We start from the raw sequence: 23462 nt of genomic DNA, 5'->3' as shown, positions 1-23462 counted from the left end.
GTGGCATAGTCTACATGTGCAGCAATGCTTGTTCTCCAAGTAGAAGGGCCCAGTCGCACACGCATTGAGACTTTGTGGCTTAACCGTCTCCTCACACACCAACATCCCTGTTGCCATGCAAGCTTGGAGTGGGTTGAGACCTGGGCAGGTCGGTTTCCCGCTAGTCGCAGCAGTATCTCACATATCTCACATATCTCACACGACCCAATGCTGAGTCCTCCTCACTGCTAATAAAACGGCCTGGGGATTCGCCTCCTATAATATAGCCTCTTATGGGTAGGCAGACCTCCCCAGCTCCCGCCGGCGGCCAGTCAAATCACCACCAACGCTGTCGCCACTCAAGGCTTCAGCGTTGAACGCTTAGTGGGGAAGTATGATGATCCAGATTGATGCCTACATCCCAAGAGGGTGGGATATGAATTTACATACGCATGTGCCCCTCTGCCATCCTTTGCTGAAGCACCCTCTGGCTCACCAAAGGCCAGAGGGTAGGAACCACCTGCTCCAACACCCTTGCAGCTGGTATGAAGTTGTAGAAGACCGGATACGCCGAACCCGCCTTAATGATGAGGAAATCCACGGCTCCTAATACCCGTGACAGCAAGCCAAAACGCCTACGCCAAGATGGTGTCCTTTGTTCCCAACACCCGTGGTTGATACTGTCTGGTTGTATGCAATCCCCTCTCCGCAGCAGCCTACTCCTCCCAGCTCTTCTCGACCGTTTCACGGACCCGTTTGGTATATTCCTTGCGATTGTCCTTGTACAGGTTGGATGCCTCGACATTCGCCGGCGACCCAGTGTTTGGGTCGTTGAGAAGACTGTGAAACAAGCTGTCAGCCACGATCCGCGCTGGAGCTGGGGCTCCTTGTTCTCGTCCCACACAGTCTCGAGCCAACCCACCTCTGAATGCTCGTCAACACCGCAGCGACATCGTACGTCGGGCTCCAACGATTTTGCAGGATATCCAGACACAGCTCGCCCGTGGCGTATACATTGGGGTGGAACATCTGGCTGATGAATTTGACCGAGGGTGGCTTGTTTGGGTACTGCTCCTCGAAGTGCATGACGAGTCGGAAGGTGCCATCCTCAAATGGGGTGTCCGCCGGACCGATGATGACTGCGTTCCATGTCATGACGTTATCAGGCACTGGAGACGCCGAGACGCCCGCTGGAGGATCGGTTTGCATGCGCTGTGACTCGCCATGTTGTCAGTGATGGTGATGCGGCCTCGAGCGGTGGGTGGCGGATGGCGTGGGGGGGGGGGAAGTCTGCAACCGACCTTGAAGTCACGCATCAAACGACGCCTGGCTGCCGTCGACATTGTCGTAGATGACGACTGTTTACGCGGGTGGTGGTATGGATGGCAAGATGCGGACGAGCAGCTTTGGAGGTTGAGGGATTGTCAATGAGCGTTGGTGAGCCTCAGGTTGTGATCAGTGGATGGGTAGCGTACCTAGGTAGATGCTCTGCGGCGTGAGGTGAGTGAGTTGGGGGGCGATCCCACCGTCCTATCCTAGTACGGAGTACGTTGGTACCTAGGTACCTACCTTATGGCCCGGCCAGTGGACGCCCAGATAATCAGTCGCCGCTCCCGCTGCCGCTTCTGGCCTCACAAAGCAGCCCATGGTCCCCATCCCCCTGGGGCCTTGTCGCCGCAGATCGAGTCATCCTGCCGGTGGTTTCTGAACTCGGGTCAGTATCAAGTCCTGGCGGCCCCGTTGTGGCTACCTGGGTACCTAAGTACCTAGGTATTCTCAAGACCGTGGCCGGCACCTCGGAATAGTGGCGGCGGCTAGTGGAGGCCCAAGGGGCATGGCCTGCTGTTCCCCGCGCATACCCGTAGACCCTTCCCCCAAAGGCGGGAGGGACGCTCACATGCCGAGGATGATCTCATGCCCCTGCTCCCCCAGCTTCCGGGAACTGACTGACTGTTGGATGCACTCTTTAAATATTTCTGGCCCTCCCTTTTCTCCTATTTGTCTGTTTGGGGTCTCTTGTGCCTCTGCAGCGTCATCTCATCCTTTTGATCAGCCCCAAGAGACATCATGCCTCTACGTTGCATCCGGCCGGGCATTCGGGGCAGCGCTGTCACATGCACGCCGGTTTCCACACGCTCCTTCTCCGCCGCGCCTTCCCTTCAACAAGAAATAAGAGACGCATATATCCTGAGCGCCTCCAGGACACCAACTGCCAAAGTACGTTCCATCGAATAGCCCCAACGACCAAAAACAACCGAATTAACGACTCGTTGTAGTTCAATGGCTCCTTCCTTACCGTCCCGGCACCGAAACTCGGCGCAGTGGCCATCAAGTCCGCGATCGAGAAATCCGGGGTACCCATCTCCAAGATCACAGACGTCTACATGGGCAATGTGCTGCAAGCTTCAGTTGGCCAGAGCCCAGCAAGGCAGGCGGCCTTGTTTGCGGGCCTTCCTCCAAGTATCGAGGCCATCACCATCAACAAGGTCTGCGCGTCGGGTTTGAAGTCAGTCGTCTTCGCCGCGCAGAACATCCAGCTCGGCCTTGCAGAGGCGCAGGTTGCCGGTGGCATGGAGAATATGTCACAAGTACCCTACTATGTACCGCGTGCGAGCTCCCTGCCGGCCTTTGGCCACGTCAAGATGGAGGACGGCCTGATCAAGGACGGTCTCACGGACGTGTACGACCAAATACACATGGGCAACTGCGCCGAGAACACAGCCAAGAAGTACGAGCTCACTAGGGAGGCACAGGATCAATACGCCATTCAGTCATACGAACGGGCACAAGCAGCATGGAAGGCCAAGGCATTTGCTGACGAGATTGCACCTGTGACCGTGAAAGGGAGGAAGGGCGAGACCGTGATCGACACAGACGAAGGCTACATGGACGTCAAGCTGGAAAAGATCCCAACCCTGAAGCCTGCCTTCGTCAGAGACGGTACCGGCACGGTCACAGCTGCCAACTCCTCCACGCTCAATGACGGTGCTAGTGCCCTGGTATTGGGTAGCAAGACTATCGCAAGGGAATTCGGGTCCAGGTCAAGAGTACTGGCGAGGATATGCGGGTCTGCCGATGCAGCAACGGATCCGATTGACTTCCCTATTGCACCGGCCAAGGCTGTCCCCATCGCGCTTGAGAGGGCTGGTATAACGAAGGATCAGGTAGCCATCTGGGAGTTCAACGAGGCCTTTGCTGCTGTCATCAAGGCCAATGAAAAGGTAAAATCAATCTGCCCTTCATTCCCTGCCTGTTTCCCCTCCTTCACTAGTTCTCTTGGAGCAAGGACCAAGTGGCCCTACTCGAGCAAAAAGTCCACCGACACTCGTGCTAACTCGACGCCAGATTCTTGGACTTGAGGGGGCGAAGGTCAACCCACTAGGCGGTGCCATCTCCTTGGGCCATGCACTGGGAAGTTCTGGGTCAAGAATCCTTACCACCCTACTTCACCAGCTCAAGCCGGGCGAGTATGGTGTTGCCGCGATCTGCAACGGGGGCGGCGCAGCCACAGCAGTTGTTGTCCAGCGTATTGAGTCTGTGTAAGAGGACACATCAAGCCAGGCGGCTCTCACGATGATGGTAACTGGGCTGCGGGTATAAGCGAAGATGAGCTAGAATACCGAATATATGACTTCGATCATTTCGATGCAGCGGCCGATAAAAGGTCGGCCTCGTGCTTTGGTGGGGCTCGCAGGAGTTTCGCTGCAAGCTGTGTCGAGCAACTGGTTTTTCACATGTACTATTCCCATATCACCGCCACACCTTCAAGAACAGTAGTATTTCAGACCGGACTCCCTACCTGGAAAGCTTCCAAGATCTTTGGGTGATAGCCTTTTGTTGGGGGCTGCCCCATGGGGGGGCCGGCTAAGAGATAGGCAGATTTCCGTCTTACTTGTACTTAGGGACGACGTATATCTGACCGTCTGCGCACAATCCCTGACATCTCACCGCTACCTGGGTACATTATTTGCAAACCCACGAACCATGGAATCACCTAGTGAAATTGAGTAAAGCGCGCGGAATAGGCAGTGGCAGTCGCGGACTTCTATTGCCTATTGTTTGTACAAGGACCGACATTTCGACGATTTCTGAATTCACTAGCCAGTAAACCATCCAATCTAGGCTCACTAGAACAGGCGATCTTCCAGCCCCGGCCTGTCATATGAATCGATGGTTGAATACTACTACACAAGCATTAATGAAGCGCGAATGGGAACCCACGCTGCTTAGGTAAGCCCATCCCATCCCAACCCATCTCACTCGCGCGGTCACAGCCCGTAATAATGGCCCTCTGTTCATCCATGCAAATACGCAATGTCTCAATTGATTCCCTTTTTGCATCGCAAGTAGCAAGCCCCACTGCGATAATGCCTCCTCTGATCGCACAGTTTCTATCCACGATTAGGGATCATGTGGTTGCGCTGGATGGCGACAGCCTCGACGCGTGGCTGCAGGTTGAGCCCGGTGCAACAAGCCACGCCTATCTGCAGCTCCGAGATGAAATGAGGCAGGGCCTGGGTGTGAACAACCAACTCGAGAGGCTGGTGGAGAAGTCCCTCCCCGAGGTAGACGACCCGCCGGACGGCACTGGATCGCCGTGGCCCAGCTTCGTCACCTTCGTCAAGGATTATCTGCTTTATTGGAGGGACGCGGATTTCGACGACTTGATGAGCGTCCAGGAGTCACTGTCAGGTCTATTAACGTGTGTACCGTGCATATGCCCTCTGCCGCTTCTCAAGCACAGCTGACATTCCATAGATCTTGCGCTACTGCTTTGTCGCATCCACAATATGGGAGCATCATGTTCCAGACCAGCATATCGCTTTCCGAGGCACTCTCTAAGGTCGTCATGATGCTCCACCGCCGTCCTGATCTGATGCAAGGGCGAAGGTCTGTCGCCGGGGGCGAAGACAGCAAATCCATGGTCGAGCAGTCTGCCGACATCATCCAGAAGATATTCACATCCTGCCTCACGGACCGATCGAGTACCAGGTTTGCAAGACCGGAGGGCAAAAAGGTTGGCGTCTACATTTTCGCCAATCTCGTCCTGAAACTCCTCTTTACTGTGAGTTGACACACGGCGAAAGGTTCCAGACTGGCCATATTACTAACACCACAATCATCCAAGTGTGGGAAATCTCGCCTTGCAGCACAGTTGCTTCTCAACGTATCTGCGAGTGGACCGCCGCTGCAATTATATCCGGCTGCACAGCGAGTTACCTTCCTATATTACCTTGGGAGGTTCAACTTCGACTGCGATAACTTCGTACGCGCGTCGTTGTGCCTCGAGGAAGCCTACCTGCAAACGCCACCGTCTTTTCTGCGCCACCGGAGACTCATTCTCACCTACCTGATACCGGCCAATATTATGCTTGGGCGTTTCCCAAGTGAGCTTTTGCTCGCCAGACCTGAGGCAGCAACGCTCGCCGCTGTGTTTCTCCCAATTATGACAGCGATCCGTAAAGGGGATTTTCTTGCTTTTCAACAAGCCCTATCGGCCAACGAGCGCTGGTTGTATCATAAAGGCCTTCTTTTCACCCTCACCTTCCGCCTGCGCCCCATCGTGTGGCGCTCTTTCATCAGGCGGTGCTTTCTCCTCACTTATGAAGCGCCACCACCAACGTCACGCTCAGCGCCAACTCTAAACTTAGCAGACGTCTACGTTGCCGCATCCTATGTCCAGAAGCGCCTCGAGGGCTTGACACCGGGGCGGAATCAGCAGCCACTTAAGCGCCAGTCACAGACGAACAATATCTTCATGATGGCCGTGACCAACAGCGCCGCCGATGCCTCATCTGTACTTGTGCCGCCGGCGGGCGGGAAGACGAGGAACTTGAAGCCCAGCGAGGGCTTATTCTGGGGTAACCTGCAGGTGACGGAGCATGAGGTGGAAGGCGTAGTCGCAACGCTGGTTGCCCAGGGATTGATGAATGGGTTCCTTGCCCATTCAAGCGGCAGGTTCGCTGTGATGGGAGCAAAGAAGGGCGGTGGGCCGCTTGCAGCAGGATGGCCGACAGTCGTAAGGGTAGTGGCAGATAGGATGTCTGAGGATGGCGTCAACGTTGACGAAGTCCCTGCATGGGTGAAGATGCCACCGGGGTATGCTTGAATGAGAACTCCAAGATGGTTCGGAGGAGTAGTCACAACTCAGTCGTCAAAGACCCTCCAGATGTCGGATGCCGTGGTCAGAAGTCGAGAGAGCTCTCCATTGACATGACCAGCGACGAGTTCACAGCATGAATTGCCCTCGGTTCGAGATAGTCGGAGATGTCTGATTCCAGTTTGCGATGCTGAGCCAACGCTGCCGAACCTTGGATCTTCAAATTACTGCCGACCAACTCGTCCACGAAAGGATCGGTATTGCAGCCGACGAGGCACTAAAGCTGAAAGGTTGGGGATCAGCTGACGTCGGGGTTCAAAATCCTCCGGCGGATGGGAAAGAAGCCTGATCCTCTCCGGTCACGGTCACCTTAACTGGTGTGTTTTTCCACGTCTCCAGATAATCGGACTCGCAGGTTATTAATAAAGGAGCCTGAGGAGCCAGGTCTCCAGTCAAGCGTCGCGACATGGCTCATCTCTTTTTCCCGTTCCTCCTGCCATGGAACGTGAGAAGGAGTCTTGGCGATGGGTCTGTTGCGGACCACAGCCGCACCGGAACCTGGCCGGTTTCAACACCTGAGGAACTGGCAGACTGGCAGACTGGCAGACTGGCAGACTGGCAGACTGGGTGCCTCTCTCTCTCTCTCAAGCGATCGCGATGTCCTCAGACACGATGAAGTCATTGCGCTCCGAACGGCGGCGAGCCGACAATCCAGTACTGCCGCAATCATCTTGGTGAAGGGAGCAAATGAAATCGTGATCAACGACTTCACCACCACCGATGTTGGCCACTCCCTGTCGTCTCATTTTGCGCGAGGCCTGTCATTGGTGTACCTTGCAGCCGCTGGCTTGCCCGTTCCTGACTTGGGTGCGGCTAGGCCCAAAAGGGCAGCAAGAGGGTGAGGCTATCTGCAAATGGCACGGCCCCTGATTCGCTACAGCACTGATCATTTAATCTCCCATGCGTGCCTTGCGTCTGCCCGCGTGCGTCTGCCAGCCTGCCAGCCAGCCTGTGCTGAACAGTGTTGGGCTGGCGGCGGCTCGCGCCCGGATTGTCGTCTCGATTGGGTTCCAGCAAATCGCGCACGTCGGGCCCAGAAGGCGCAACAATGAGCGCCGACTGGTCAGGGCACGGCTTGACAGGCCCACAGCAATAACCTAAAAGAAGCCAAGTGCGGAGGATGCGACAGTACACAGTGGTGAAGAAGGCATCCCGGTAGTACCACCCTGTCTCTTGCAGCTCTGGCAGGGGGGGCGAGAGATCCTTTTTCGGCTACTTCCTTTGTGTACCTGGTCGATAAGTCGCACTCGTGGGTCATTGTTCTCCTTGCTGACCCCCGGGGGGCCCCCATCTGGCTCGCCCGCCTCTTCACCAACTGCCTCGCAACCTCGCTCATTTCGTTTCCTGAGGTCCCCCAGCTTCTTGCGCGCTACTCGGGCAATTCTTCCAGAACCCACACGCTCTTTACAAGTCTTTCTCGCTTCGATGCTTGCTGATTTCTCTTGCTCTTGAGCAAAAAAGACACTCTTTTGGTTGGCGACGGTTGGATCGCGAACAAGTAAGTGGCTGAGTGTGGTGTGTTGACTGCCAAATCCTGAGGAATGCGAGAGTGTACCTCGCGGACTGGAATAATACCACCACACGATCTGTCAAACCCGCGGCCTCACTTTCCAGACGATTTCATCCGTCACGACGACAACTGGCCCAAGAGTTAGCTCGGGCCAACCTGGTAGCGCCCAGCTGCTCACGATCTTTACTTCACACTCGTTTCTGCTGTCGCGCGCCGTCACCCATGAGCAAAGCAATACTTACGGCCGCACTGGGCTCGGCCTTGCTGTTGTTGGCCGGCCAGCCGGCATCCGCGACGGTGGCTCACCGTCGCGCTCACGAGCATTACAGCAAGAACCACACCCACAACGGACAAGATGCGCAAGAACTCGGGCTACTCGAGCCGCGTGGCCGGCTCGTCAACAGAGCAGGCCAATGTGCCTTTCCAGAGGGTGAGGCTGGCCTGGTCGCTATTACTCCGGGCTCCATGAACAAGGGCTGGGCTCTGAGCCCGGACCAGGAGTGCATTGCGGAAACGTATTGCCCCTTTGCTTGCGAGCCGGGAATGGTCATGAATCAATGGAAAAAGGGTACGACGTATGTTTATCCCGAATCCATGGACGGAGGGCTCTATTGCGACAAATCCGGAAAGATCGTCAAGCCATTCCCAGACCAGCCATACTGCGTCCCAGGCGTCGGGTCTGTCAAGGCCGTCAACAAGTGTGGCAAGGTTGTCGCATTCTGCCAGACTGTGCTTCCTGGGAACGAAGCTATGTTGATCCCCACACGCGTCATGGACAGCGCAACCATTGCTGTTCCCGGACCGTCTTACTGGGGCTCAACCGCCTCGCACTTTTACATCAACCCACCCGGCCGCACGACGGAAGAAGCGTGTCTCTGGGGAACAGGCTCACAGGACATCGGGAATTGGTCGCCCTATGTTGCCGGAGCCAACCAGGACGCAACTGGTAACACTTACGTCAAGCTTGGTTACAACCCTATCTACACGGATTCTTTTAACGGTGTTAAGCCCTCATTCGGCCTGAAGATCGAGTGTGACGGAAACTGCAATGGCCTGCCTTGCGCCATCGATCCCAGCTCTGATGGCTTCGGGCACGTCAGAAGCGCCACCGCAGCTTCCGGCGCTGGCGGCGCCGACTTTTGTGTTGTGACAGTCCCAAAAGGCTCCACGGCAAACATCGTGGTCTTCAATACCGATGGCTCGACAGGCGATGCCTCGAGCCCTTCGTCATCCAAGGAGGCCACCACCACGTCCCAAGCCCCCAAAAAGCCAAAGGTCGCGGCCGTAGCCACCTCCAGTTCATCCACATCGGAAGAAGCTTCAAGCACGGCTGCGAGTAGCAGCTCGTCAAGCTCGTCAAGCAGTAGCTCCTCATCCTCTGCTAGCACCACTACTGCCAGCAGCTCGGCCCTATCGTCAACGCAGACCCCGAGCACCACCTTCGCATCAGCGACGTTCGGTGGTATCTTTCAGGAAAGCGGAAGGGGCGGGAGCACGCCAACTGTGACGGCTGTCACTTCTGCTGCCGAGTCGGCGGACGCGACGAGCGAAGCAGCACCCGCGGAAACCTCGTCCAAGAGCGACGCAAGGAATCCTGACCAGGGACAGGCAGCCTTTGCTGGCTTTGTCATTGCATTCGTCGCGGCCGCGATGCTGTACTGAGGGCATCCTTGTTACGTTCGACCTTCTTCATCCAAGCAACAAATATCTTCCTTTCGGACCCTGCCAGCAGCAGTCTTCATTGTCGATACAATCACCGGAACGCAGATTCTCAAGGCAGCGCCTTTCCGGACTCCTTTACGCTGAGGTCCCCATCCGGCCTTGGCGCAGGTTACCATCGCACTCATCACTACCACCCCTGGGCGAGCCATGAAATGCTCCGCGATCTTCTTGCCTATTCATTTGACGCTGCTGGCCTTTTCACTTTTTGACTTTCGACAAGTGCCTATTTACCACATACAACCTTGCAGCCCCTTATTTTCTTGTCATACCCAAGACGGCTGAACTGCACATCCGCCCTCCAGAACTGCCCGCATACCGTGGAAGCAGTCTTTATTGTTTATTGTCTTGTGTGGTGGATCCAATTTTGCCCCTTTTGAGATCTGTTTCTTTCTTGGCCCCGGCACTTTGAATGCCAGCCAAGCCACCTGTGGCAATTTTTCTTGTGTTCTCTTCTCTGTGGAGATATTTTCCCGGCTTTATACCCATGTACGCGATTGGATGTTGTTCACGATGACTGGAGCATGAATGTCATGCAATTTGGAGAGGAGGCTATTGACCCCGGTCTCTGAAGCTCGGGGTGGTTTGGTGTCAAACGAATTCTCCTTGATTTCTTCTTATGCCCTTTTACTAGGTTATATAGCAGCAGGGCTTGATGATGAATCCCTGTAGCAACGTAGTTGATGACTCTGGGTATTTTAGGAATTGGATCACGAGGGCTGGATTTTTGTCCATCACACAACCCTGGTTCCCAAGCGTCCGTGAATCCCTGAACCGCAAGACAGCGGTTTTTGTGTCGTGAAGCCATCTCGTTTCCTATGTCGCCCTTTCACGGTCTTCTTGGTGTGGTCGTGACTGTGGAAATACAGTGCTGATCACGAAGTCCAGAAAGAGAAAAGGTTCGGTTGATGTTGGTTCCAAGAGGAGTCATGTTAAAGCGTCATTCGTATGAGGAGGACTCCACAATCTCGACCACTATATCCAATCGAATCGTTGTTAGCAACTGGTGCCGCTTCACATCGTTTTTGGTTGAGTTTGTGACACTTATAAATGCCCGAGGCAGACAAGTGAGAGGTAATATTTAGTATTCAGGCCCCCATGAGTTTCTTAAAAGCATACCCATGATTCTACAGCTCTCCCAATAGAGGTGTGACGATTCTATCTAAGCGCCTGCTGCTTCCCAAACACACTTCTGTTCGTGTTCCTCTTGCATTGAATCCGTCGATACGTGATTTTCGTGCACACGTCGAGGCTTTTACCCCGCGATCAGTCTGGAGCTTCGCCAACTTGCTCATCAATATCCTCATACTCATCACTTGAGGTCTTGGAAGCAGCAGTAGCAGAAGCGGCGGCCCTTTGCGAAGAGTGTCGCTCGTGGTTCTGCATAAGGATCTGGCCACCGCCTTTTCTTCCGAAGAAGTCCTCTGTCTTCAAGCCTCGTATCCGATCGGGGCTGATACCAGACATCGACTGGCCTGAGGCGCGGTGTTCTCTGATAGACTCCCGCATCGGTATCATGGCCGCGTCTCTGCACGCCTCCTTGATGTCGCTGCCTGACATGCCCGCCGTGACCTTGGCTATGTATTCCAGCTCGAACGTCGGATCACGCTTTGTGCCCTGTAGAACGAGTTGTAATATGCGGCGCCGTTGGTCCTTGTCTGGCAGCGGGACCGGGAACTTCTTGGGCATCCTTCGCAGAATGGCCTCGTCAATGTCGTGTATACGGTTTGTCGCGCCGAGCACACAGATCCTAGATGGAACCCCGGCCGAATTTGACGAAGTTAAACCGTCCCAGAGCGTCATAAACTCGGCCTTGACCATCCCGCTTGCCTCGTGCTCGTTGCTCCGCCGCGTACCCAGCACCGCATCGATCTCGTCGATGAAGATGATGGCCGGCTCCAGCTTCCGCGCCAGGGAGAAGACGGCCCTGACTAGTTTGTTCGAGTCCCCATACCACTTCTCCGTGAGGGTTGAGATGTGAAGGTTGATAAAGGAAGCGCCGCTCTCGTGCGCAAGGGCCTTGGCGAGCATCGTCTTGCCGCAACCCGGAGGGCCGTAGAGCAGCACTCCAGAGGGTGCGGAGAGCAGCGGCGCGGCGTGCGAGTACAGGTGCGGCATGGTCAACGGGTAGATGACGGATTCTTTGAGCTCCTCGATGATGTCCTCCAGGCCGCCAATGTCGTCAAAGCCGACGGGGATATCCTCGGGAGCAACCACCTCGAGGGCGACCATGGCCTCGTACTCGTTCAGCTGGATGTCCTCGATCCGCGGGCCCTTCCGTGAGCCGCTCGATTCCATGTCGTCCACGCCATCCTCATTTCTATTCCGCCGTAACCGCGACAGGTTCGCCTGGGCCTTTATCCTAGCCTGCTCGTGCTTCTCCTTCTCCGGGTCGGCGAGGGTGTTCGCAAAGGAGGAGAGGAGGTTTTTGACGAAGAAATAGGAGACAAAAGCCTGTGGGTGGCATCAGTATGGGCCTGAGAAGTGTGTGCGTGCTTTGTCCCATTTCAAGTCAGGCGACAGCACAGCAAGGAGTGCGATCGACGTACAAGTGCACCAGCAGTGACGATATTCAGGACGGCGTCAGACGTCCGGGCTCTGCGGTCGCCCATCACTAAGCTGGACAGGATCCCGCTCATGGAAAGGACGGGATGCCGGCGAGCTGAAGAGCAGGGGAGATTGGATTCGAAAAGAGGGAGCAAAGGGAGGCCGGGTGTTGTCGACTGTGAGGGAAATGTAGTTGGGGAAATGTAGTTGACAAAATGTCGCCTTCTGCCGAGGTGTTTTGGCCGGGCTATGGGCATGTTACGGCCAGAGGCAAAAGTTACGTCGTCCACCTAGGTAGTATGGTGGCGCTAGCTGCACGCGAAGCCCACATGCGGCCGCGGCCGTGGGCTTCCCCACCCCCCACCTGGCAGCCTGGGCACCTGGGCCGTGTACTGTGACCGACAGACAGCTCAGCGGAAAACAGGGGCTGTGGCGCTTGTTTACTTTCTCCAACAAGCTCGGCTCAACACCTTGTCCTTCACTCGACTGCGACACCAAGCCCACCGTCTCTGGAGCACCTTAATTGGTCTTCATTCCTACTCTATCACTTTGTCATCGACCTTACTCTCCCATCCTTCTCCAAAGAGTTGAAAAACCGTCCCGATTTTCCGAAATAACGGGTCGAAACATCGAGCCGACGCGTTTCTCAATTGGATGCCACGGATCAAACAGCCCACCCTGCTTGACTTGGCCGACTCTGGTTCGGACCCCGGAATCAACGCGCAATCGAGGGCGCTGAAGACAGAAGACGATATGCCCGCCAAGAAGGGTCGAGGTCGCGCTTCCGCCAACAAGGTCGCAAAGCCCGAGCCCAAGACCAAGACGCGTCGCGTCGGGGCTACGGCTGCGGCCGCACTCGAGGAGGAGGCAGAGAGGCAGGCGCTTGCAGAAAAGGCTGCAAACCCACCAGCAAAGGCTGCTAGAGGTCGCAAACCCAAGAAGGCTGCCGGGGATGACGATGAGGACGACGCAGACGACGTCCTAGCAACGCCGCCGCACAGCGACGAGCCTACCAAGACCAAGGGCGGGCGCGGCCGCCCAAGGAAGGATGCTGTGGTACCTGATTCAGTACAGAAAAAGGCAGAGCCGCCAGCTTCAAAACGAGGTCGCAAGGCTGCCGACAAGCCTGGACAACAGATGTTCCCCGAGATCCCAGAGACGCAGGCAGACAGTGGGATGGACATCGATGCCGCGGAGGAACAAGACCAGGTGGAGGACCTCCCAAACTTCTCGCGGTTCAGCGCTCCACCATCTGCGCAGCGAAGCAGCTCCTACCATGTCCCGTTGAGCGCGTCAAAACGGTCGGCCAGCTCATCATTTATCGAGAGCGACCCGTCCACAAGACGGCAACTCGGTGAATTGACAAAGAAGTATGAGGCATTGGAGTTGAGATACCGAGAGCTGCGCAACGTGGCTGTTGTGGAGGCGGAGAAGAACTTTGACCAACTGAGAAGGCAGAGCGATGAGAAGACCCAAGGTATGTGAAGCTAGACTCCAAGATCTGTGCAAAGCCGACCATCTCGATGCTGACAACACGAACAGCCTCAAACGAGCTCGTGAAAAGCCTCAAGAGCGAGCTCGCAGCCCAGAGGCAACTAGCCAAAGAAGGACAAAAATCCCAACAGCAGTTTGAGGCTAGTCAAGCCCGAGTCGACAAACTGCAGGCCCAGGTCACGGAGATAACGACGACGCTATCCGAGGCCAAGACAGAGATCAAGTCTCTCACGACGAAGCTGAATGCTGCGCGAGCTGCCGAGGCGACCGCCACTGCCACGGCCCAAGCCGCGACAGTGAGGGTCCCAGGTAGCGCCATGAAGCCCAGCGCGATGGGCGGGCGTGGCATAGACCAGGCGCAGGTTCAGGCTCAGCTGCAAGCTACTCAAAATGCCAAGATGAAGGAGAACCTTTACAGCGATCTGACAGGGCTGGTTGTGACGGGCATCAGACGCGACGGGCCGGAGGATGTGTACGATTGCATCCAGACGGGTAGGAACGGCAGTAGGTGCAACCCCGACCTAGGCAGGAATGTCTCAATGTTGTCTGCGGCTAACCGTTGTTGCTTCAGCGCTACACTTCAAGTTGGCCATCGCGAACGAGAACTCGGAGGAGAATACGGACGAGGCCGAGTTCATGTACAAGCCGCAGCTGGATGAGCGCCGTGACAGCCAGCTGATCGAGATGCTGCCTGAGTACCTCGTCGAGGAGATCTCTTTCCCGCGGGCCCACGCGGCCAAGTTCTACTCTCGCGTGCTAAAGTCTTTGACAGAAAAGCTTGACTGAGGTCGCAGAGGCTTATTCTCTGCTCCCATACTTCTGTGTCCTGGTGTTGTCGAGGGTAGCCTCTGTGTAACTCGACGGCGTGGTGGGCGAGGTAGGCGTGCTGTTGAATAATAGGTGGACGGGATGCATGCAGGACATGGGGCATATTCTGCTTGAGTTGGCTTCTGTCTCTGAGCGTTGTTGCATGGCGTGGCGTTGGGTATTCGATATCCTTTTTGCACTCGGTATCTGCTAATCTGCAATCTCCTTGTTTGTTCAATGCTTTCACATTCAGGTGATGACTATAACATACAAGTGTAACAAAATCCATGATCCATTGGGTCATACCTATGTATATCGTTGACAATATGCCCCACTACCCAAAATCCGACCCGAGGTATTCCTATCCCAAAAATATCCCAAAAAATCACTATTTACACATTGGCCCATGCTCGTAAGTCATCCAGCATTACCACCTGGACCCAGATCCACACAAACGTCATAAATGTCACCATGCTGACCGCCCGATGGCCGAACCTGTCGTAGAACCAACACATCCGAGTTCCCGACTACCTAGCCCAACCGATGCCCCGGCCCTCTTCGGCAACCTTCCCACTCACGTTCCTCTTACCGAACGAGAAGTACCTCTTCGCAGCCTCGCCGCCGCCGGCTCCGCTCAGGTCCAGGTCATTTCCGGAAGAGACCTGCCTGTCGCTGCCGATGATGACTGGCGGCGTGGCTGACTTGAGCTCGCCGTACGGCTTCGAGTAGAAGTCCGACTCGGGCTGGATGGAGCTATTCCGGTTGCGCGCGGCGCCGCCCCACGTGTAGCGCTTGCTGAGGCTGGCCTTGAGCCCGCCGTAGTTGCGCCCAGGCTTCTCGTCGGCGACGTCGCCGGCCGCCTTCCTGGGTGCTTGCTTGTTGCCGCTCACGCGGTGGTCGTTGAGGTCGATCTCGGACAGGGCGGACGACTTGCGGATGATGGGGCTGTCGCTGTTGGGCCTGCGGCCCTGCTGGCCGGAGACCTGGCCGAAGCTGGCAAGGGAGGGGTTGGACCGCAGCGGGTTGGGGTGCTGGGATCCCAGGTCGCCGTCGTTCTCGTCCAGCTCGTCCGCCCCCGGGCTCATCAGGCCCCTGTAGCCGTGTCCCCGGCCGTCCCCGCCGTCCTCGTAGTCAGACTCGGAGTCCGAGTCACGGGTGTCGTATGGGTCCCTGATGGACTCGTAGCCCAAGACCGTCTTCCTCTGCTCGGCCGCCTTCTTCTCAGCCGCCCTCTCGGCAGCGTTGATGGCCCGATTGCGCGCTTGGGTTCGGTTGATCAGCGATTCCGAAGCGTACCAGGACTCTGTGAACTTCGCAGGTCTCGGTAATGCGGCAGTATCGGGCGCATTTGTGATGGTCGGATGATGCGAGGCCACTGTGCCGGTGCTCGGTCTGGACTGATGACCATAGCTCCTGGGTGAGTCTGGAACGATGTCCCGAGTGGGCACCTCAGCATAGGAGGGATGAGAGCCACGCCACGGGCTTCGGTGAGGTGGCGGGGCTGGCTTGTTGGACAGGGGTGACGACGACGACGGGGCACCAGACATCATCTTCAGGTCCTCTCCAGTGGCCGAGTTCCGGGGTGAATTCTTGGGAGAGTTCCCAGGCGTGATCTGGTACTGCCGTGCCGGGAAGTCGGCCGATCCGAAAGAGCTGCGAGGGGACCGAGTGGCGTGGAAGGGGATGGAGGGCGGGCGGCTGAGATGGTCATCTGGGAGACCAGAGTGCGGGCGGGCGCCAAGAGGGGTCGACAGGCGCTTCTCGTCGTCGGCGACAAAGGTAGAGGCAGCGGTCATGGATGACTTGTTCCTCTTGTGTTGCCTGGAGGTCAAGTGGTCCTCGAGAGGGTTGCAGTCAGGGGGCATCCTGGCAATCTGCCTGAACTTGAGGGCGAGCCACAGGCCGATGCACAGCGACAGCAGGTGCAGGACGCCGCCGCCGATGAGGGAGTAGTACAGGGAGGGCACGAGGTAATCCATGGTGAGGGTTGGCGGGCTGAGCATGGTGTCCCACTCGGCGTGGGAGTTATGGACGGACAGGACACCAAAGGCATAGAGAGGGAGGGTGGTGAGATCAGATATGGAGGAGAAGATCTGGTAGCCGGCGGAGGACCCGGGGGGCCTCGACCCAGCCGGGCGCGCGAGGTGGAACATGCCGTAGACGCAGTGGATCAGAACCGCACCGGCCTGTGTTGGGGATGGGATTGGGTCAGTATGGATGGCTTGTCGGTGTCAGGCAGAGACAGGGTGGATTGCGACTCACGGTGATCCTTAAGACCCAGGCAGTCAAGAGGTTGACCTTGACAATGACGATCATGAGGAAGAGAATGCCAGCGGCGGCGATCATCTCGAGCACGCGGAATGCCAGCTGTACGATCCTCACCCACTTGATCCACCATTTTGTGGTAGGCCCGAAGGTCTGCCACTGTGGCCGTGGGCCCCGGATCTCATGTGCGCTGTGTGTGTGCGAAGACCTGGGGTCAGCCGGTCCACTCATCCACTGCGAGGGGGCTGGCTGGCTGGCTGACTTACTCTGGGTGGCGGTTGAAGGACACAAGCGGGCCCTCATGCTTGGGCTTGGCCGGCCTCGGCTCCCAGCTGGACCTGGTGACGGCCTTGGGGTCGAAGGATGAGGTCGGGAAGCGTGCATCGTCGAAGCTGTCGAACCTGTTGTACATGTACGGCTGGTTTGCTCCACTCATACTGACTGGCGAGCCGGCGGGGGCGGCGGCTGCGGCTGCGGCTGCGGCGACGAGAAAGCCTCGAGAATGAGTGGGCAAGACACCACTAATAAGACCGGGTGCCGTTTGGTCTGGGACTAAGAATTGAGGATGGGGCGCGATAGCGACTGGAATGTCAGATAACTAACACTGGGCGGGGAGGATGAGGATGAGATGGCAGAGCGGGACATGGGACATTTACAGCAGACAGACCGACCGTACGGAGTACAGATTACCTGCAGGTGGTGATCATATCATACCGGATGCATACTTCATAAATCAAGAGGCTGGATATCAGGTGGGCTGGTTCCTTGTTTACCTGCAAGGGTCCCCGGCTTGGGTCCCCGGTTTATTGGCAGGGCAACCAGGCGAGAATCCAGCCCGGCACGGCCCGTTCATCAACCCCCGCGTCGCGTCACTGCCCTGATTAGACCAGGCTGGGCACTGGTTGGCATAGGGACACACCCCGCACCGTGCCGCACACCCTCACACCCTCACCCCCTCCCAAACAACCCACCACCCACATCTCGGTCGAGCACACCACAATGCCCATAGGCCGGGGCCCACACATAGACCTGAGCCCACAAGGCCCCCACGTCGTGCGCAACTACGCCATCCCCTCCAAGGACCACGCCGGCCAGCCTGCCCTCAGCGTCTTCCGGAGCACGACGCCGCTGCCCTTCCTCTACAGCTTCTCCGTCTACTTCACGCACCCGGGCGCCTCCCCGGACACCAGCCACGCCGAGGAGCTCTACAGGACGCTCATCAGCGGGCCCCACTACCAGACCAACAGCGTCGAGTTCCGCCTGGACTTCTACTTCCTCCCCGGCGCCAGCCAGGATGACTGCATAGCCCACTACCGCGCCGAAAAGGACGCCCGCGGCACCTACGAGGCCCAGGTCGACGCGGCGGCTAGCGGCAACCACGGCGGCGGCGGCGGCGGCAGCGGCAGCGGCAGCGGCCTGCCGGGCCTGGTCGCCTCGTACGCGCAGCACGACAGGGCGTCCTACCGGTACTACGGGCTCCTGCTCGTGTGCGACGCGGCCGACTGGCGGGGGGGCGACCAGCTGCTAACGCGCGTTGAGTTCGACCCGCTGTCGCGCGACGACTATGAGCGGCACAGCAAGGACCCCGGCGACCCGTGCGAGCCCGACGTGCTGCCTGAGACCGAGGCCGTGCCCGAGGCGCTGACCGAGGCGAGCCCCGGCCACGGCAGGGAGCTGCCGCGCCCGCACTTTGGCGTGCGCGCCCTTGAGAACACGCTGTGGGAGAGGGTGCCCAGGCAGCGGCACGGGCAGGACGCCTGGGCCGAGGCGCGCGACCGGGGCTGGACCACGTGGTAGGGTAGTGCTGGGGTTATCATTTCTTCTTTCGATCGTTGCTGGGAGTTGGCGCGGGGCGCGCATCTCATCACTGTGGCACAGCAAAGAAAGGGGTGAGTGACAGAGGGGGACGGTTGGGCGTGGCAAGTAAAATTCAGACGGCAGCGTCGCCCACGGTATCTACCCTACTATCCTCCGGCAAGCAATCACGGGTCTACCTGTGCTCCTGCCCTTTGCTGAGGGCACGCGAACAGACTGTTTCATCTACGTTGACGGTGACTCGTTAATACCCCTCGACGGCCTGCGCACCGCAGCCTGGGTATCGGTACTGCATGTCTCAGTGGAACGGAGCAAGCTACACGGTGCCCCAGACGATTGAAACCGATACTCCGCTTCCAATAAGGGTTAGTATCGTCGCTTTATCAAACATTTTCCTCGTCATTGCAGCGCAGGCAACACTGAGCATGGGGTTAACTGATGGACCGCGTTACTTTAGGATGGCACGACTGCTGATTGCAAAGACTATATGAGCGTTGTATCCGGTATCACATGTCAGAACGTCCTTGACCGGAATGAGATCACCATTGAGCAATTCTACGCATGGTAAGACCCAGAACCTACAAAGGTCTGAACCTCTTCCCTTGTCGACATTGGCTGACCTGTCAACCGTGAAGAAACCCTGCTGTCGGCGCGCAATGTGGCAACTTGTGGACTGGTAAGACCTCCCCCCCCCCACACCCGGGATCACGACGACAGACGCATGGACAGAGCTGATTTGTGGTCTTCTCTCGGCAGGGTATCGCTATTGTATCCGTGTGGACGACATCATTCCCGACCCAGAGGCCGACGACTCCACCCCTGTGCCCAGCACCACAGCCGGCTCAACCACGACTGTTTCCTGTGAGTGACCCGAGTCCTGAAATGCCGCCCGGTGTGTGCGAGAACAGCTTTCTGACGCGATTGACTGCTCTTCTCCAGCCCCGACAACCAGCGCCGCGCAGCCGACCGCTACGGCTCCCGCCCCAACCCAAGACGGCATTGCGGCAAACTGCAACAGCTGGCACATAGGTAAATAGATTGGCTGCCTGTCGTGTCCGACGGGAGGAGACATTTGAGCTAACTCAATCATCAGCTGGGGACGGGCTGTTCTGTTACGACATTTCGGTCAAGTACGGCATCACATTGGAGCAGTTTTATGCATGGTATGTTGTCCCAGCACTCGCTGGTCGTGGATCCATATATTGACGGCATTTCACACAGGAACCCGGCTGCGGCTCCGGACTGTGGCGGGCTCTGGGGTGGATATGCCTACTGCGTCGGAGTCTCATCTTGAGCACAGGCATCGGATTCTGCCGTTATTCGAAGGATGCACAATTCTATAGGCAACAAGTTTCCAAACCGCGGCAACGGTTCTTTCTCCAAGTCAATTTTCTCAACACTTCAATTTCTTCAAGGAGGCACCCTTAGATCGTCTCGCCTAGAGACCTCACTGGCTTCATTTAGAATAGGCTCTTACACCTTTCTTTTCTATTTCGACCTTTTTTTTAACCCTTCTTGACCTTTGCCCCCTTCTTATCATCCTTTTCTACTACAAGAGATAGACCGTTGCCATCTATAGAATTGTTACATTCTCGAGTGACTGTTGCTTGCCCTCCGGATCACCGGTGCCTTGGGCAGTTCGCCCGTGCTCGCGGCGCCGTTCGTAAAAAGCCACTCATATCTCTCTTTGCGTTTTGTTCTGAATTTGGTTTTTTTTTTTTTATTCCATGTCGCAACCTTTCAGACGGTCTGCGTCTGGAGAGCGGCATGTGGAGTCACGACGTGGATTTCACTGGCATGAGTAGCAACTTTCCCTCCTCGTTCTTGTCACTGTCTTCCTGTGTTCAAGATCTTGTCGTAGCTTTGTGGACAGTGTATGTCTACGTGCTGATTGCGCGCAGGACCTGCTCCTCCGGCAGGACTAGGTCGGTGCGTGTCGGCATCGCGTTGGCCTCGCGGCGTGGTCACGACTCCGTGGACGAATCCTCCGTCGCGCTCTAGAGCACTAGTGAGAAAGAAAAGAACAGTGATTCAACAACTTTAAAGATAATAAAAGGTTTTTTTAATTTTATATTAAAAGTTAACTTATACTTAACTTTAAAAAAACTACCTTTAAAAATAATAAGAATATATAACTTAATTATAAAAGCTTTTATTTTAATATTTTAAATTAAAAAATAAATAATATTATAATATTTAATATTATTTTTAACTTTATTTAAATTAATTTAAAATTTAATTATATTAATTCTATTAATTATTTTTATATTTTTTATAAAAATAATATTAATTAAATTTCTTTATTTAATTTATTTATTTATTTTTAAAATTAAAAATAAATTTTATATTAAAAGTTTAAATATAAATTTATTTAATATTAACTTTTTATATATAAAACTTATATAAAACTATATACTTAACTAAGATTCTTTAAATTTTTAATAGTTTAAGTATAAGCCTCTTTTAAACCCCTTCTAACACCCCTTCTAACACCCTTTCTAACACCCTTTTTAACACACCTTCTAACACACCTTCTAGCACACCTCTAACCTACATACCTTTAGGCACTAACTCTCTATTTAAGTATTAACTAAGTATTTAAATACTAATTAAATGTTAGAGGGTTAGAAGATAAGAAGGTAAAGGTAAAGATTATACTCTTTTTAGCCTTTTAGCACCCCTTCTAACCTTCTAGCCTACTTACCTTCTAGCCCTCTAGCGTTTAGTTGGCATCTAAATACTTAGTTAGTACCTGAACGGGGAGTTGGTGCTTAAAGGTGTGCGGGCTAGAGGGGGTGCTAGAAGGTGAGCTAGAAGGTAAAGGTAAAGGGGTGCCAGAAGGGGTTTATACCTAAAGTACCGAAAATTAGAGAAGGAAATCATACCATGAGGTCTCTTAGTGCTAACTTAGAAAGTACTTATAAATGTAAGGGAGTTGCTAAGAAAAATAGGTATTGGGTAGGTCTATGGAAATCACTGGGTAGGTGGACGTTAGAGCTGGGTAGGTGGACGCTGGCTTCAAGTTGAACCGAGGCAAGCTAAAGTCTCTACGGCTCACTTTAGATTCACACCCTCATCACTTTACATCAGTTACACTCTGGCCTCATCACTATTCCAGATCCAGGACCAGCTCAACACGAGGGGTGACTATATAGGTAGCCTCCCCTTCTCCATGAGATTCATATCTTTATTGGAAGAGGGAAGAAAGAAAAGAAAAGAAAAGAAAAGAAAAGAAAAGAAAAGAAAAGAAAAGAAAAGCCCACCCCCACCGAAGAAACAAACAAAAAAAAAAAGCTTTGCTCCAGGTGCCTCATTCATCATCCATCCCCCTTGCCCTCTCGGCCATCGGGCCCGAGCCGAGAGGAACTTGGACAAAATCCGCAATCCGTCGCCCATGATCATCAGCGTCTCTTGATGATGCCTCTCCCCATCGCCAGGTGGGCTCCCGGCGTCGCCCTCAGCTGCAGATCATCCATCCGCTGCAGGCCACAGCACCTCTCGCATGTCCTCTCGTGCCGGTACTCTACACCGGCCGCCTCCCGGCATGACCGGCCCTTCCGGCTGGCGGTCGTCGGCTCCGGCCCCGCCGGCTTCTACACCGCGTACCGCGTCATGTCCCTGATTGACCGCGCAAAGGTCGACATGTACGAGGCCCTGCCCGTGCCCTTCGGCCTGGTCAGGTTCGGCGTCGCTCCCGATCATCCTGAAGTCAAGGTAAGACCTCCGCCTTGGAAATGGGCTCGCACTTCCTTGGCTTACCACCACAACAGAACTGTCAAGACAAGTTCTCCGAGGTTGCTTCCTCTCCCAACTTCACCTTTGTCGGCAACGTGTCTGTTGGCCACCCGCCGTTCCACCCAGACGGCCAATCGGTGCCCCTGGCCACGTTGATGCGCCACTACGACGCCGTGCTGTTCGCATACGGCGCAGCAAAGGACAGGACCCTCGAGATCCCAGGCGAGTCGACCCTGAAGCGCATCTATTCCGCCCGTGAGTTCGTGGGCTGGTACAACGGCCTGCCCGAGTTCGCAGGCCTGAACCCGGATCTCTCCCACGGCGAGGCTGTCATCATCGGCCAGGGCAATGTCGCCATCGACGTCGCCCGCGTCCTGCTCGAGGACGTGGACAAGCTGCGCAACACCGACATGGCCGACTATGCCCTGGAGGCTCTGTCCACGAGCCAGGTCAGGCGCGTCCGCATCGCCGGCAGGAGAGGCCCAATGCAGGCCGCCTTCACCATCAAGGAGGTCCGGGAGCTGATGAACCTCGCCGGCGTCTCGGCCGACCCCGTCGACACCTCGCTCGTCCCGTCCGACCTCAAGTCCTTGCCCCGCGCGCGCAAGCGCCTGACCGAGGTCCTCCTCAGGGGCTCTCGGACGCCACGTTCTTCCGCTTCCAGGTCCTGGGCATTGGACTTCTGCATGTCACCAGTCGAATTCCACCCGGACCCCGCAGACCCGGCGGCCGTCGGAAAGACCGTGTTCGATCGTACCTCCCTGTCCCCGGACGCCTTCGACCCCGGCGCCAAGGCCATCAGCTCCGGGGAGACCATCCCAGTCGACTCCCCGCTTGTCTTCCGCTCCATAGGCTACAAGTCTGTGGCCCTTGACGAGTTCGGCGCACTCGGCGTTGCCTTCAACGACCACAGCGGCGTGATTGGCAATGACCAGTTCGGGGGGCGCGTCCTCCGCAGCACTGCTGACACTGGCCGCGCCGAGCTATTCCCAGGGCTGTACTGCGCGGGCTGGGTGAAGCGGGGCCCCACGGGCGTGATCGCCAGTACCATGGAAGACGCATTCGCAACGGCTGAAGCTATAGCAGAGGACTGGAAGGCGGGCAGGGGGTTCCTTGGTCAGTCTGGCGCAGCGGACGCGAGCAAGGTCGACAGCGCTGGCTGGGAGGGGGTGCAGAGTGACGCAGGCAGGAGGGTTGCGAATTCCGCTGTCGACTGGGAGGGGTGGTTGGCAATTGACAAGGCCGAGAGGGACCGGGGCCAGCTGAAGGGCAAGGAGCGGGACAAGTTCACAGCCACGAGCGACATGCTGAGCGTACCCTTCTCGTCCATGGCATGATTCTCCACCGGCCATCCGAAAAACAAGGCGACTAGAGAAACATGTTCCACGACTGGTTCACGGAGTACAGGTTGGTTGGTTTATGTATTGATTT

The 23462-nt window shown here is 56.0% G+C and overlaps 9 protein-coding genes across 9 annotated transcripts; 6 read left to right on the top strand and 3 right to left on the bottom strand.

Moving 5' to 3' along the window:
- Positions 1–365: 365 nt before the first annotated feature.
- KVR01_003578 (E2 ubiquitin-conjugating protein RAD6) lies at positions 366–1473 on the bottom strand. Its single transcript, XM_044794138.1, has 3 exons — positions 1281–1473; positions 902–1191; positions 366–819 (listed from the first exon to the last, which is right to left on the bottom strand). The coding sequence occupies exons 1-3, from the start codon at positions 1320–1322 to the stop codon at positions 696–698; spliced, it is 456 nt and encodes a 151-aa protein (XP_044648593.1). The 5' UTR covers positions 1323–1473; the 3' UTR covers positions 366–695.
- A 573-nt stretch (positions 1474–2046) lies between these two features.
- Positions 2047–3522, top strand: KVR01_003352 (uncharacterized protein; the record flags this gene model as incomplete). Its single annotated transcript, XM_044787278.1, has 3 exons — positions 2047–2196; positions 2256–3200; positions 3325–3522. 3 exons carry the CDS (start codon positions 2047–2049, stop codon positions 3520–3522), a joined length of 1293 nt encoding a protein of 430 aa, XP_044648367.1.
- Positions 3523–4346: 824 nt separating this feature from the next.
- On the top strand, positions 4347–6088 carry KVR01_002991 (uncharacterized protein; the record flags this gene model as incomplete). The annotated part of the gene is made up of 3 exons (XM_044794361.1): positions 4347–4666; positions 4738–5044; positions 5108–6088. The coding sequence occupies 3 exons, from the start codon at positions 4347–4349 to the stop codon at positions 6086–6088; spliced, it is 1608 nt and encodes a 535-aa protein (XP_044648006.1).
- Positions 6089–7182: 1094 nt separating this feature from the next.
- On the top strand, positions 7183–10124 carry KVR01_003864 (uncharacterized protein). Its single transcript, XM_044785353.1, has one exon. The coding sequence runs from the start codon at positions 7872–7874 to the stop codon at positions 9309–9311; it is 1440 nt and encodes a 479-aa protein (XP_044648879.1). The 5' UTR covers positions 7183–7871; the 3' UTR covers positions 9312–10124.
- A 312-nt stretch (positions 10125–10436) lies between these two features.
- On the bottom strand, positions 10437–12170 carry KVR01_002289 (uncharacterized protein). Its single transcript, XM_044784235.1, has 2 exons — positions 11918–12170; positions 10437–11822 (listed from the first exon to the last, which is right to left on the bottom strand). Exons 1-2 carry the CDS (start codon positions 12005–12007, stop codon positions 10635–10637), a joined length of 1278 nt encoding a protein of 425 aa, XP_044647304.1. The 5' UTR covers positions 12008–12170; the 3' UTR covers positions 10437–10634.
- Positions 12171–12569: 399 nt separating this feature from the next.
- KVR01_002356 (uncharacterized protein) lies at positions 12570–14195 on the top strand (the record flags this gene model as incomplete). Its single annotated transcript, XM_044782664.1, has 3 exons — positions 12570–13392; positions 13458–13913; positions 13981–14195. 3 exons carry the CDS (start codon positions 12570–12572, stop codon positions 14193–14195), a joined length of 1494 nt encoding a protein of 497 aa, XP_044647371.1.
- Positions 14196–14743: 548 nt separating this feature from the next.
- Positions 14744–17164, bottom strand: KVR01_002621 (uncharacterized protein; the record flags this gene model as incomplete). Its single annotated transcript, XM_044787016.1, has 3 exons — positions 16748–17164; positions 16479–16671; positions 14744–16402 (listed from the first exon to the last, which is right to left on the bottom strand). Exons 1-3 carry the CDS (start codon positions 16915–16917, stop codon positions 14744–14746), a joined length of 2022 nt encoding a protein of 673 aa, XP_044647636.1. The 5' UTR covers positions 16918–17164.
- A 316-nt stretch (positions 17165–17480) lies between these two features.
- KVR01_003025 (uncharacterized protein) lies at positions 17481–19590 on the top strand (the record flags this gene model as incomplete). Its single annotated transcript, XM_044782645.1, has 7 exons — positions 17481–18209; positions 18572–18661; positions 18754–18799; positions 19053–19157; positions 19236–19325; positions 19390–19459; positions 19518–19590. 7 exons carry the CDS (start codon positions 17481–17483, stop codon positions 19588–19590), a joined length of 1203 nt encoding a protein of 400 aa, XP_044648040.1.
- A 2120-nt stretch (positions 19591–21710) lies between these two features.
- Positions 21711–23368, top strand: KVR01_003821 (NADPH-adrenodoxin reductase; the record flags this gene model as incomplete). Its single annotated transcript, XM_044782637.1, has 2 exons — positions 21711–22010; positions 22067–23368. The coding sequence occupies 2 exons, from the start codon at positions 21711–21713 to the stop codon at positions 23366–23368; spliced, it is 1602 nt and encodes a 533-aa protein (XP_044648836.1).
- Positions 23369–23462: the final 94 nt, after the last annotated feature.

The sequence above is a fragment of the Diaporthe batatas genome, assembly GCF_019321695.1.
Source record: "Diaporthe batatas strain CRI 302-4 chromosome Unknown Contig00003, whole genome shotgun sequence".
NCBI lineage: Eukaryota > Fungi > Ascomycota > Sordariomycetes > Diaporthales > Diaporthaceae > Diaporthe > Diaporthe batatas.
Note: the sequence above shows the minus strand (reverse complement) of the source record. Positions and strands in the feature narration are given on the sequence as shown.